Source organism: Phascolarctos cinereus, unplaced genomic scaffold (assembly GCF_003287225.1).
Source record: "Phascolarctos cinereus isolate Bilbo 61053 unplaced genomic scaffold, phaCin_HiC Scaffold_9;HRSCAF=440, whole genome shotgun sequence".
NCBI lineage: Eukaryota > Metazoa > Chordata > Mammalia > Diprotodontia > Phascolarctidae > Phascolarctos > Phascolarctos cinereus.
Window position 1 is genome coordinate 49,092,802 of NW_027556402.1, and position 15,362 is coordinate 49,108,163.

The following is a 15,362-nucleotide window of genomic DNA, read 5'->3' on the forward strand; positions in this document are numbered from 1 at the left end:
TACAACTACATCAAGACTTTTGTGACATCATATACATTGCATTTATATACCATTTCTATTCTGATGTCTCATCAAGTTGAAGAAGTGACCCTGGATTCTCTGCAAGTCTACAGAAAAATTCAAACTCTGGTATACCCTACCACTAAGCTGGTAGGGTTTTCATAATGGTCTGATCAGAGAATATAGATCTGACATTCAATAACCAATTAAATTTAGTTAAATTTAGGAAGACTTATTACCAGAAGATTGATTGGTCTCCAGGTGATAAAATTCCTATCCATAACAACTCATGATAACTGTTTACCAAAGTGAAAAGGGAGTTGCAATGGAGGGCCCAGGCAATAATGAATTCTAACACTAATATATTAGAATAATACTCTGCTCAATGAGAGGTCAGACTGGTAACCTCCACCATTTAAAAAAAAACAGTTACAAACTTGGCAACACAGTATAAGAAAACTCTGAACAGTGAATATCTATCACAAAGTCCATGTATTTTAGGAGAAGTAGACTTTTTGGTCCCATGCAGTTAACTTTTGAAATTCTTTTCAAATTCAAGGCACTGACAGTTGTTCAAAAAGGCCCAATGAACTCTATTTGAGACAACAGTCTTTGCTAAATTTTAGGCAAATAGTTTTCATGTATGTGAAGTCTCCTTAAATGGTTCAAAATTGTATTCATGTGCAATGGAATATATGACTTTAGAAAAAATTTTTGGGAAAGCTTCAGAACTATTCTCTAATTACAGAAAATTACATGAAAAAGAATTTCATTTGTATGTAGAGACTGTCACTGCATAAAATTTTCTAGAATTTAGGTGTGATTGATAATGGTTAAAATAACTGATTAACCTCCAGGGAGGACTCCTCAATGGCATTGTTATTATCATGATTAATTTTTGCTTAGATTAATGGGGTACAGTAGGGAAAGCAGTAAAATTGGAATGAAAGGACATGGGTTCAAACTTGGCTTTGGACAGGTCATTTAACCTTTTTATGCCTTAGTCTCCCTTTCTGTAAAATGAGGGATGTGGAAGAGAATGAAATTTAAGATTGATTAAAATCAATGATGCTAATCCACGATTACTTTATCATCATATTTAATGTCATAGAACAAAATAACAGGCAGCTGAGCAAAATAACTACACTTAACAAAAAAATAACGTTAGATACAGGTAGCCTTTTAAAAGGTGCTTCTGAATTTCTTTTAAGAAATTCCTTTCTGAGGATTACAATATTTAATAATTTTTCAACTAAATTGAATCTGAGCCTATAACCAAATGTCTAATTCAATTTGTGGAATTTACAAATAGAACTTTGGGTCTATGAAATGTGTAAGGAGTTCCTTTCTTAACACATCCATTGCAATAATGACAGTTTATGTTTATATGCTGCTTTAAGATCACAAAGAACTTTCCTATTTATTGCACCTTGATATAAGGCTAAAACAAATTCCTTATAGTAAACAGGAGGGCCATCACTTCTCTCTTTATCCTCATTCCTTAACAACAATTCTTCAATGGAATTTAATTCCTGGCACAGCCCTAGAAGATATAACATGTGATTGATATAGCAAAGCTATTTGAAGAGATATTTATTAGATTTTGAGCTAGAAAGGACTTTAGACTTCTAACCTCATTGAATAAATATGGAAACTGAGACCCAGAGAAGTAACTTACTCAAGGTCAGGCAAGGCCAGGCTCCTGAACCTGGTTCCCTACTCCAAATCCATCACTTCCCATAATATCATATGACTTCCCTAATCCCGAGGCTACCAAAGACTATACAGTTCACAAGAATGAAGCTTCTCTTGTCTATGGCCCATTTGGAGCATCATCTGGAGAAAAATGAGTCATTAGAATTGGGCTTTTGGAATTACGAATTTTTCCTTCTAATGGTAGTGTAACTTCAACAATACCATCCCTGGGGCTAGCCCACCATATTCTAAGAGTGAATTCCTCATATAACTATGGAAGAATTAATTGTGTCATTCAGCTTGGTAAACAGCATTTGTAAGAAAGTTTGTCTTAAAACTTTTGCATTAGAACTGTAATTAAAAAGATAATAATAAGGCAAGCAAGCAAACAAACTCCCATTTGGCTCATTTGCAGTTCATTATAAAGTATGCTATAATGCAGTTTTAAAAATCATTTATCACTTACAACACAGTGTACAGGTGTTCCCAAAGTCAATACAGTTTTAAGCTATAATAACTGTTAAATGTCTTAAAGCTTGGGGATACCCTGTGGTTTTTATTGGTTGATTTTCATTGCTAGATAGACTGATTTCTTCTAGGACCATACTTTACAATAACCATACAAGTCTGGTCCATTCTCAGCTATGGGAGATTGCATTGATACATGTAGCTCATGATTCATTCTCAAATCTTACCTGGTAGAACTCCAGATGAGTTGCTACCCCTTCCATGTACCCACTCTGACACTTTCTGAGGCTACCAAAGAGAAGAGGGCTGTGGCTGGCAGCAGCACCTGGCTCCCACTCCATTTGGAGACTTCTCAATATACACTTCCTCATTTCTCTTCTTCCTGTGCCTTATCCCCATAACCTGAACCCAACCCCATGCCCTGGCCCAATGATCATCACAAAAAGTTTTGGGAATCTGTGATTCAGAAAGCATAAGGAGACAGCAACTCACAGGTACTCCCGGCATGCCACGGGGACCATCTTTCCCTGTGTCCCCAGGGGGCCCTCTGGGTCCTGGTGGTCCAGGTGGTCCAGGAGGGCCAGCCTGTCCTTGGTCACCCTACAAGGGAAAAACGAACAGAAACACAGATGATTACACAAGACCATGTTCTGAGGCATCTTTTATTCAAGCATTCTTCAAAAAATTGCCTTGTTGACTGCTCTTTGGCTCAAATGATTCACGTAACCAAACGGTGAAAAGAATCCTAGAGAGACATAAAACAGGCATCTCTGCTAGCCACTTGCCTGACCACAGGAAGGAGATAAATGCATACCATATGAGCTGGCTTGATGTGATAAAATAGAGAGGTACTCAGTGGCCAGGCACATAATGCTACATCACAATCGCTGTGCTTAGAAGCAAAGCTGTCCCCTCCTTTCAAATAAGTCTACAAGAACAATGCTTCATCAGCTTGTTTTGATTTTAAACTTTCCTTACAGTGGTAATAAAACCAAAGGCTAGACTAGCACTTTCAACAGATGCATTTCATGGCTAGGTTATCAATAAATAACACACACGAGGCTCTTTCCTTATAAGATAAAGTCATTCTTGGCTTAGTTCAGAATGACTTCTTAATTACTAGAGGCAGAAGGTTCTGAAAACATCCCTTACTGACTTCAATGATAATAAGTAAACTTTGAAAAAAGAAAAGACAAAAAAAGGTAAAAACCTTTTAATTTCTTTCAATTTTTCTTTTCAAACTCACAGTATCACAGGAAGCTGGAAAGAACCTGGGAGGTCATATAGTCCAACCCCCTCACCTTAATTAGGAGGAAACTGAGGACCACTGAAATTAAATGACTTGCCCAAGGTCACAGATAGTATGAGGCAGAGCTGGGCTCTGAGCCCAGGTCCCCTAGCTTCCAGGCCAATGCTCTTTCCATTGTACAACATTGTCTTCTTATCTCTTACAAATATTCTCCAAATATGCTTTATTAAAATTATTTTGCTTTGGGATGTTTTCAAAACAACACTCCACCATTAGGAGATACCTGATACAAGCATGCAGAGTAATAATTAAAAGTAAAGAAGAATCAGACTTCAGACAGAAGCAGCACTACCTTAATGAGGCGGCGTTTAATGAGCTGCTGATCAGCAGAGAGAAACCCATGATTGATTTTAGGAAACACCATCTGATCAGGCAGGTGAGGTCAAAGGTTGAAGTTCAGAGGTGAGAGAGTTGAGGAATAGACATCAGAAGGCCCAAGAAAGAAATAAAGATACAAGCATTAGACTTATCAAAACTAATAATAGGAGAAAAAAAGAACCAGTGCTTATGTGACACTAGAACCCCAGCCTGGTTGTTGGAAAGCATAAAGCTGTGGAGCACGTTGGTAAAGTTAGGTTTTTAAATGCAAACATTTTTCAAAACAGTTACTTTGGCCAGAGATGTTACAGTTTGGGTTTGGGTTTTTGAATTCAGGATCATCCCACAGCTCCAGAGGCTCTCATATGCTTTTCTACAGGCAGAGATTCCAAGGACAAAGTACCAGTCCAATTTTTCAGCCAGGACTTTCAACCAGCATAATGTTGCATGAACCTTGGTGCTATTTTAATGATGACTGAAGGCCAGGAGTTCTTATAATGGTGTAATCGACCGAGTGTTAGAAAATATAGATAAGAACACTGAGGCACAATACATTCCCACATAATTAAGTCTGAATAAAAATGTGGGGTACTCACAGATCACCTCTCCCATACATGTTACTTTAGATAAATCTTCATCTAAGAAAATTTTATTTAAAAAAAATTTAAAGAAAATCTCACTGGAGTCCATGAGGCAGCATGTGTTGATGGTTTTTACTCCTAAAGACAGATGGAGTAATTGACTTTCAAGAGCCCAGTTAAATGTCCATACACACTCTTATGCTGATTGAGGAGGCTGACTGAGTAGGCATATGTTTCGACCACAAACCTTGACGGTGAGTATCTGATTACTGTGCAGAGCCGCAACTGTGGGGAAGCCTGGCAGACCCTACAGACAGACATGGCGCGGGCACCAAAACAACACGACAGAAACCGTCACACAGACATTTCACAGATGGACAAACAGAACAAGCAATACGCCCAATGGGGCCAACGGACTACCACTAGCCTCGTCTACTATGGGGCCAAGCAAAATTTAATGCAAGCTCTTCTTCAACTGAAATAGAAAGTCAGAGAGAGACCCAGCAGTTCTCACATTGACCATTTGATGGGATTCAAGTTTGTTGTGTATAGCCTGTGGCTAGAATTTTTCGGAATTTTCTAGATTTCTAGAATTCTAGATGCAAAAGGTTCTCCATGGATGGCTATGGGGCATGTGCTGAACACCAACACATTGTTACAGAATGAGAGCAATGCTCTGTTTGCTCAAAGACACAGGACATACAATACACACACCCATTTTTTAAAAATGGACAGTAACGCACAATGAACATGGCAAGATTAGAAACAATGCTCAAGACAGACCCAATGAGTTTGACACATTTAGTGTTCCCACCTATGTTTCAAAATATCCCTCTCATATCACACGATGACTCCCAGTTCAAATAATCTGTTTTCTCTTGCTTGAGGAACTCAAAGTGATACCAACGGCCATCTATCTGTGAGCATGTCTATGGCAGCGTTTGACCTTTATGCTCTACTTAAGTATAAATACTTTTTCAAAAGTTCAATATTTTAAAAGAGCAAAATGCTATTAGGAACCCTTAATAATGAGAAGGGACCAGAGAGAAATTTTGCAGGGACATTCCCGTGAGAAGGATCATATTAGAAAGCAGACAAACAAATCAGTTCTATGAACTGGTTTGCCCTGGTTCCTCCTTTCTGGAGAACAGACTATTGTGGAGGAGATCAAATTGGACAGATATGAGACACATTTTTGCTTTAATTTTACCACCTTTCCAACACTGTACTTTGCAAAAGTAGAGCTCTCCAGCATGATAATTTCTTCCTCTTATCTTTTTTTTTGCTTGAGTACAGTTTATTAATATATTGAATCAAATAGTAAAAAGAGCTGCATGCCCTCCCCTTCCCTATTTCTGTAGAGACCCCCACAAGGTTAAAAGTTCCCTAGAATCTTTATTTCGTTAGTTTTTTTCCCACTGGGGCTTTTTTTTTTTTTCTTGAGAAAGTCAATAGACTTTAAGATAGGTAGATAGACAGATAGATAGACAGACAGACAGACAGATAGATAGATAGACAGCAGACAGACAGATAGATAGATAGATAGATAGATAGATAGATAGATAGATAGATAAGTGGATGGATGGGATGGGATGGATGGATGGATGCATGGATGGATGGATGGATGGATGGATGGATGGATGGATGGATGGTTAGATAGATAGATAGATGGATGGATGGATAGATAGATAGATGGATGGATGGATAGATACATAGATACATAGATAGAAACACAGATAGATAGATAGATAGATAGATAGATAGATAGATAGATAGATAGATAGATAGATAGATAGATAGAAAGACAGATAGGTAGTAGCATTTCTGCTCTGTTGCCTTTCATTCTCATCTATTCAGGCAGTGCTTAGATAGAACCAAAGCAAGGTAACTTTATTCGCTTTGCCAAAATCCATTCTGATAAGACTGTCATGAGGCTCAGTGCTTTCTGAGTGACCTGTATCTTCCTCTCATTTTTTTTCTCCCTCAAGCAAAAACCCTTTAAACATAGATTGTACACAAATATAGAAATATTGTGAGTTGGAAAACAGATGTGTACAATTTGCTTTCGTTTTACTGAGGAATATGAGTTTATTAGATGGTAATATGCCAGCATCTTTACATCTGTGACTCATTAGCCCTATATTACACAAAGTCAGGACACTATATGTAAACTACAATATTTATGTGACAAAGAATAAAAACAGATACAAACAAGAAGCAGATGAAGGACCAGAAACCTAATTAATGGTGATAAATCATAATGTCACTTTAAAATGGGATTATCTAACAAAAATAACTTAAATTTTAAACCATTTTAACTACATGCATGGTAGACTTTACAAGTATTTTGAAATGGTAATGAATAAATAAGCTGCTTCTCACATTCTTATCTGGATATGCCTAGTAAGAAGTGACCACAAAATCTCATGAAAAAAAGATTCTAATGTGACAAAATCTGAAATGGGAAGTAGAAAGGTGCCTTTCATTTAAGACCCTAAATCAATGGAAATTTCTTTGTGAGGAGCTGTTTTCAGATTCCTGTTTTAATAACAAGAAACCTTACACACTTAATATTTGTGACTATATACTGAAGATCTCACTAGGTGATTTTGGCAATATAGCTTTAGGAGTACGGCTGAGAGGAAAGGAAAATGCGTTAAAGTGGAGAATGTCTGTGACTTTCCACAGATATTCAAGGTGAGGTTAGTGAGCAAGAAGCTCAGTTTAGACCTGGAAATCATGCTGCTTTATACTCACATACACAGGTGTATTCAAGGATGGTGTCTATGACTATTTCCCAACAACTTGGGACCACAAGTTCAAACTAAAGACTCTAGCCTCTCCCCTTCCATATACATTCTTTTTCTGGCTATTCTTAATCATCGTTTTTTCCCCCTCTCAAATTATTTTATTTTATTTTTATTTTAATGAGATCTCACATGAAAAAATGTGGGTGTTGGAGATATAATCAACACTGCGTGATTTACCCTACTCTGCCCTCTCCTCCTACTCCCCAGTGTAGGAGCAGAACAGTAATTATTAGGAGAGTGAGAGTTTCTAATCACATAGAAGAGATTTAGCTAGATCACTGGTCTCAGACAAAAAAAACATGCAAAGTCTCATGAGTTTTCTTGCCTTAATCACTGTGTTTAGTCATATTACACTTCATATTCTCAGGGAAAGGTGGAGGAGGAAGAAAGAAGTTGGATGAAAATTTAGGATTAGGTTGGTTCCAACTGGTACAACAGGAAACCCTGGAGGTGAGAAGGTCATTAGGGCTGGAGAAAAACTCTCTGGGGAATTTTCATGCATGGTCCCATATTTAGATCCCCAACAAATTCACAAGTTAAATGGTTCCATATGGATACACTTTTAGGATGAGCTAACAGTGGTATGTATTGTCACTGTTTAAGTTTGGATTTACAGAGCTGGCCCTAAGAGCCTTGTTTGCCTCAGGCATTTGCCTAACACTGGGGTATGTTGCCAGCCAGTGAATTGTGCTTTTTTCATGTAGGCATTGTTTTTTTGTATGCCATAGCACTGTGGTCCATTCAGCAAGGTTTCACTTAAGTGTGGTTAACTTAGATAAATAATAACAACGGATGAAAGTAAAAAGATTTATTAAGCCCTTACTAAGTGTTAAGCACTGTGCTAAGTACTGTGGACATAAATATAAATGTGAGATGTGGAGTACATTTAGGACAGTATGTGATGATAGAAAATATGGGCAGAGAGTTTTGGTCAGAGGGTTGGTGAGGAAAGCCATAACAGAGTTGACTGACATGTCCTTTCCACTAATAATGGCAATATTGAATTAATTACAGGTCCCAGAAGAAATGGAACCAAGGAGAAGGAGAGTATAATAAGAATAATTATAAATAATTCACATCTATATGAATGTTTCACAGCTTATGGAGAACTTATTTTTTCATAGCATCCATGTGGTTGTACAAATGTCATTATCCCCAAGTGACTCCCCCCAAATTCCTACTCCTAGTAAGTGCTAAAGTCAGGACTTGAACACAGGGGCATGCTGACCTCAAGCTCAGTGTTCTTTCTATTATGCCCAAAGGGAATAACCCACTTTCCCATTCAATTGAGATTTTTCTCCACAGTAATTAGTGGAGAACAAGTGAAATGGACATATTTCATTTAGTTTTATATCTCAGAAAATTTCCTGGTATACAGATGGTTTGGAGTGGGTGCGGGAAAAAAAAAATACATGTGTTTCTACAAGGCCTGGTGAAAGAACACAAGAATAAGTTGATGCATTGAAGTAATTTGCACATGTTTCCCCCCAAAAAATGTTTTAAATGCTTCAGGAACCTGGATGCACAAGGGCGTAAAATGACTTTCCACAGGCAATTTTCCTGCTCAAAGCACTTAACACATCTCATCTCAATAATGTTCATAACTCTGTAACACAGGACCCTTTCTATTAGTATCATTCTAGGAGAGGTACATATTTTGTCATACCCTCTGGGCAGTGCCGAAACACCAACCTGTCTCATGAGGATGCTGTGAAGACAAATAGTGCATATGAAAGGCGTTGACCTTCTTAGAAGAAATCATTTGCATAGCCATTCCCACCCAAAGTTCACAGACCTTTGGTGGGAAATAATTTTATCCAGGGGTGGGGAACTCAAGGTAACATGTGGTGCTCTGGGTCCTCAAGTGAGGCCCTTTGACTGAATCTAAACTTCACAGAACAAATACTTTTATTAAGGAAAGTTTCTTATCTATTTAAGCAACAGAGAGGAAAACTTTTGACTTTTTGCTCATATGTCTATGAAAGAACCAGAAATGTCATCCATGATTTAAAAACCCAGACTTTGTCACCGTGTTATATTGTGATACAATGTCCTTGCCTTTAATGATGGGAAGAACTTTATTTTTTGATGAAGGGAAGGAGGATATGGACATTTGTTATCAGGAATTGCCAGTGAGGACATTCAATCTCCCAAGACAAACCAGTATCTGTTAGGGAATTTATAGTCTCAGAGAGTTACCTGGGACACTGAGATGTTAAGTGATTTTTCTAGGGTGACACAGGCAGTATGCAACAGAGTTTAGAGTTGAACACAGGTCTTGACTTTAAGACTCTCTATCCACTATACCACACTGCCTCACATAGAATGAGTCTATTATTAATTACTATACACTTAAGGTACTTTTAAAATACAAACCTGGAGGGCATCCTAGGACTATTCAACTGAAAATAAGTTGTCGATTTAAAAACATAAGAAATTGGGCAGAGTTGACAGATGAACGTTAGAAAGGTATGAAATGTTCACTAACCCCAAAGCGTGGCCTCAGTTATTCCAATTAATTGGGAACTAGAAATAGTATTAGAAACAAGAGTACAATACGAGAAAGCTCAATTTTGAACAGGAAAGACAATCTATCTTCTTGGGGACCTTCATAGTTCTAGATCATGTGGCTTTGCATACTACTGTAAGGTAAGAAGTGAAGAAATTAAGCTCTACCCAGAGGAAGGAATCAGTCTAAACCATCTATTGAATTAGTTTAAAGAAAACCAACCAAGGCATAGAGGCTTATGTAAGTTAAGAGTTTCCTAAGGCCAGAGTATTCAAGGACCGAATCAACACAGAGGAGAAAACTTTAATGGTCAGAAAGAGAAGAATCTTTCTTAGCCAGGCAGCCATATCAAGGAAAGGAAATTTAGAGACATTGAGACCTCTAGGGAGAGATTAATGAGGTCCTTGTAAGATGGACAGTCAGCCAGAGAAGAAGGGCTTTCCATTGGTTGGAAAATACAACACTCAGAGAGGGGACTGAGAAGCAATTGCAAAAGAGGCTATGAATTCTGATAGCTGCAACAAGGCTAGAGTTTAAATCAGCACCCAACTCAAATAAACTAGAAAATGGAGTTCAGTGGGGACAAAGGGAAGAACTAGCAAATAACCAGGGTAGTCTCCTGTGCCTTTGTATAGAAGATGAAGCTTAACTTTTAAGACTTGTGTAACTTTGAAACCTTTCCCTTTGTATGTTATTGTAAACCTCTGCTTTCATGTAGTAGTGACCCAAGTGTTAAAAACTCTTTAAAAATCTAAACAAGGGTTGTGCTCTGATTTCAAAGACAGCAAAGCAGAGGAAAAATTAAGAGTGACATTTCTCTTCTAGAGGTGATCAGATGAGGGTTACCCAACATAAAAGAAAGGGTAAACGAAGCACACTTAACTGGAGGTCATATGATCATATATTTAGAGCTGGTAGGAACCTCAGAAGTCATCAAATACAACTCCTTCCCTTTATGAATGAGGAAACTGAGGCCCAGAGAAGTTAGTAAGTGTCAGAAGGCAGGTGTTAAACGAAAGACTTCCTCATTCCAAGCCTAGACCATTATACCATGACAGGCTCTAGCATGGGCTCTGATACTTTTTAGGAGTGTGACCTTGGGCAAGTCATTTAATCTCTGTGAGCTCTAGTTTCCTTATCTTTATAACAAGGATGCTACACTAGGTGAATTCTAAGGTCTTTTCCAACTCTGCTATTCTAGGACATTAATTCTGCTAAAAATATTAAGTGTCTACTATGTGCAGAGTACTGAGCAATATATAATGCTGAGATAAGATATCATCCTGGTCCTCCTTGAAGTAGCCTAATAGTGATATATGATGCTACATGAATAATGTAACAAAATTACTCGTGGTATTTTGTAAAAACACATAAAAGAGATATAAGAAAAATGCTATATGAAAACTGGGATGGGAGAATGGAGAAATGGAGAGAACTTCTAATAAAGGATTTGGGAAAGTCTTAGAAGAGGTAACATTGGAGTTGGGCTTTAAAGGATGCACAGAATTTATCAGGGGAGGGGATTCGGGACAGAAAGAAGATGAGCAAAGTTTGTTGTAGTTCAGTCATTTTTAAGTTGTGTCCAACTCTTCATGCCTGCCCGCCCCCCCCCATTTGGGGTTTTCTTGGCAAACATACTGGAGTAGTTTGCCATTTCCTTCTCTGGATCATTTTACAGATGAGGAAACTGAGGCAAATAGGGTTAAGTGACTTGTTCAAGGTCACACAGCTTGTAAGTGTCTGAGGCCTTATTTGAACTCAGGAAGATAAGCATTCCTGATTCCAGGCTTGGCATGCTATCCACTGCATCACCCAGCTATATGTCCCACCTAGCTGCCTAGAGGGAAAAGCACAGGCCACGTACGGGGAATAAAAACATTCCAGTTTGACTGAAGTGTTGAGTGGACTAGAAGGTTGAAAAATAGGAGATAAGATTGGAAAGGTAGGGTAGCTTCAGAATGAATGCTAGAGAAAGCAATCTGAACTTTTCTCAGTGGGCAACAGGTTTTTGAGCAAAGGAGTGAAACGACCTTCCTTTGTGTAAGGAAGATAAGTTTAACAGTAAAGTGAAGGATGGTTTGGAGAAGGGCAGAGAAAAAAGGCTTGAAGACCTATTGGAGCACAGACCAAAGCAAGCCTACAGCTCAACAGATGATGGTAATTGCCTTCTTCTGCCCATGTTATAGTTTAAATTCACCAATTATTCTAGCCACTTACACAATTGAGAAGCTAATAATCATTAACAACCTGTCTTTCCTTAAAAATCCATACAAGCCAAGTTAATAAGCAGTTATTAACAATCTACTCTGTGTCAGACAGTATGCTAAGTGCTGGGGTTATAAAGAAAGACAAAAATAGTGCTAACCCTCCAGGAGCTCACAGTCTAATTCAGGGAGACAACATTCAAATGACCACAGACAAACATGTCTCCTTTTAACTTATCATTCCCTAATTTATAACTGAAGTTATTTGAGCATTTTTCTTACTAGGTTATAAGCTCCTTGAGAGCAGTTACAGTGTATTATTGTACCTTCCCATTATCTGTATATTCAGCACTTAACAAAGTGTTTGCTCATAGTAGACACTTCATAAATATGTTGAATTGAGTTGGCTAATATTTAAAGGTGATGCCTTGTAAAACCCACTGCATAGGCAGTGATATGAGCAAATATTATAAGTTCAATTCTGTTGTACATCTCTGTTCTTTATTATAATATGAATCTCATAGTACATAGCTAGCAGAAATGTCTTGTTGTAAGAATGTACTTATAATGGACACTACACCATGGACAACTTAAGCCTGTCAGATGAATGGAAAGTTAGGCAGTGGATGTCATTGAGATATGGTGAAAAAGATTAAGAAATTTTAGTTATAATTTTTTTGGCTGGTTGACAAAAGCAAAACTACATTGGAAGAGAAAAAGTGGTATTTTGAGCAATAAAACCCATTGAGCTAGCCCATAATATAGTGTTATGATTCTGCCTGCCCAATTATAGAGCACATTCCAAAAGAACAATTATGATGGGCTGCATAACGAAAGATTAATATACCTAGAAGTTGATGAAATGGTTCCCAGCTAAGGAAGACCAGATGGAGAAGGATTATTATACAATGCAAAAAGGATTTAAGTTAGTGAATAACTTTAGTCTAAGCAGCAGGAACTGTCAGAAGACAAACCAAGGATAGGGAGAAAAAATGAATAAGGACCGGGTAAGGCAACTCAGTTGTACCATACTCTATTATGTGATTGGATCTGTCTTTTTGAATTAAAAAATCAGGTGCAAAATGTTCAATATACAAATGTATACATACAATGCACAAATACAAACACAAAAATATTCGGTATTCAAATATTACAAATGTTATGATGTTCAAATCTGGAAACTCACCAGAATTTATCATTCAGAATGAACTGTAGTATTTTCACATGATTACTAAAGTAAATACTGGTGAGAATCGCTATCATAGAGGTAAGCATTGTACTGAGTGATAACACATAGTGTAGCTAGTAAAATGAATCTCATTCTGGACATTCTATTAATTTGCTAGGGTGGCTTTGAATACTTGCACAAAGTTTCAAGGGGTGGATGGTTCAATTGTCCTACCTCTAAATGTACAAAAAGTGTGGATTGGCCCCAGGTCTTTGAAAAAGTGTCTAGCAGCACTGCTTCACAGTGGATATTAGCACTAGGGAAGTGAAAGTGACAACTGGGAGAATCCCAAAAAGAGAAGCTCTTCTCTCTGGGGTGGTACCCATCTGACTGAATTCTGCATCAAGCTAGCCAAGTAATGCTCTTCTGATCTCACTAGTCATTAATTCCCCACATTAATTCTGAATGCTTCCCCAAAACATTAACTTGAATACTCAAAGTCTGAACACTAAGAAAGTGTTTAAGCCACAAAGTGGGCTCAATTCTGGGATGTAAATTTGCTCCAACAGTTTCCCTGTATTTGAAAGGAACAGCTGGATAGGTAATAGTGACAATATGACAATAATGACCTCTGATAACTTGATCAGCTGATGCTTTGGAAGTTGGGTTAGTCACGGTTGGAGAAAGATTTTGCTCATAGAAAATAAAGGTTTCAATTGTTTCCAACAATGCCTTGATTTTGATTTCTTTTGCTTTCTGTTATGTTAAAAGAGTGACCTTTTGCTTCATCTCGCCTGGACCCAGGACTCTAATTTACTTCCCAGACAACTATAAATCATATCCCCTCATTCTGGCTATCATCCTTACCTGTTCCCCACAGAGTCCTTGAATTTTGGCCTTGGTACCACTGACAGCCCTATCCAGGACATTACCTCCAAACCATGTCACATTTCTCTCTCTCCTACCTTCCTTTTCCTCACCTCTCCCAGCGCTCTTTTATGTGTGCCTACCTCATTAAAACATAAGCTCCCTGAGGATAGTGGCTGTCTTGCTTGCCTAACTTGGTACACCTAGAGCTTAGCACAATGCTTGGCACATAAACAGCTCTTAATAAATGCCCTGTTTGTCTATTTCAATAATTGACATTTACATATTCTTTGAAGATGAAAGAGTTGAATGTTAAATTCTCCTCACATAAACCACAACATGCAGGAATTCAATTTGTGCAAGCAAGTATCTCCACTAAAAGAGATATAGTGTAGAACAAATATCCAACATATCAGCTTAGCGATAAAGGAAGAACAAAGTGTAATTCCTTCTTAGATGAAGGATAAACACCCCAAATACATAATAAATATATTGCTATTACTAATGTCAGAGTTATTGTTTCTTTGGGAAACTCAACTCTGAATTTCCTGACTCCTATGAAATTAAAATCTCAACTTTATCATAGTATATATTTTTCCTTTACTTTTAATTTCCTGATCACTGTTGGCTTTTGCAAAATGAAATGTAGCTATGCGCCATATTGTATATTATATTTCATTTCTTAAATCCTCTATTTTTATTTGCATAAGTAATTTCTCCAAAATGCCTGAATGGGTCTCACTTTAATCTTCCACCTCAAACTCCCACTTTCACTCCCCACTTTCAGAGATGTAAGACAGCAAGTACTGGAAATATTGAGGTAATAGATTAAAATAACATAGAAAGTAATGGAAATGGAGAAGAAAAAATGAAAGCTGAGCTCGAGGTCAAACTCTTTCCTTGGATATACTGAATCTTCACATCAGGACATGGAACTGGCCTGCCCAAAAATGAGATGAGACTTGTGCCCCTAAATGTGAGGATAAATAATTTTAAGTGAAGAAAAGATATTGCAAGTCAGTGAATAGCAAAGGAATCCTTCCTTATGGGGAACCTATCTTACTAGGGGAAAAAAAAAGAAGTGGTTTTCTATGTTCAAAAGCAGAAAAATGACCGTATGGTACCCAATTTATCTAAGGAGGGATTAGCTTTTTCCTGATGTCTAAGGGTAAGAGCAATCATCTGGTATACAAAAGACAGATGTATTTCACAAGACCTGTTTTTCTACTATATATGTCTCTGTTTTTTATACCTACAAAGTTTAAGGTTTACTTTTTAAAACCAGGTGGCATCTGGTATATTCCCATCACTACCAAGTCCTACTACTGCAAATCTCCAATTTTCTATGATTTCCATATGTTTGGTTTTGGTGGTGGTGTGTTTTTTTTTCCTAATCAAAGGATGCACCTCTAACTTATTGCTATTTAATTTTG

At 37.6% G+C, this 15,362-nt stretch overlaps 1 protein-coding gene across 1 annotated transcript in view; it reads right to left on the reverse strand.

Annotated features, from left to right (window-relative positions):
- COL25A1 (collagen type XXV alpha 1 chain) overlaps positions 1-15,362 on the reverse strand; it is a 563,954-nt gene that overhangs the window by 156,786 nt on the left and 391,806 nt on the right. The window contains exons 8-9 of the mRNA XM_078148267.1: positions 3,765-3,836; positions 2,656-2,763 (exon numbers count right to left, since the gene is read on the reverse strand). Of these exons, the coding sequence (XP_078004393.1) occupies positions 2,656-2,763; positions 3,765-3,836 (180 nt within the window). The remainder of the gene's footprint in view (positions 1-2,655; positions 2,764-3,764; positions 3,837-15,362) is intronic.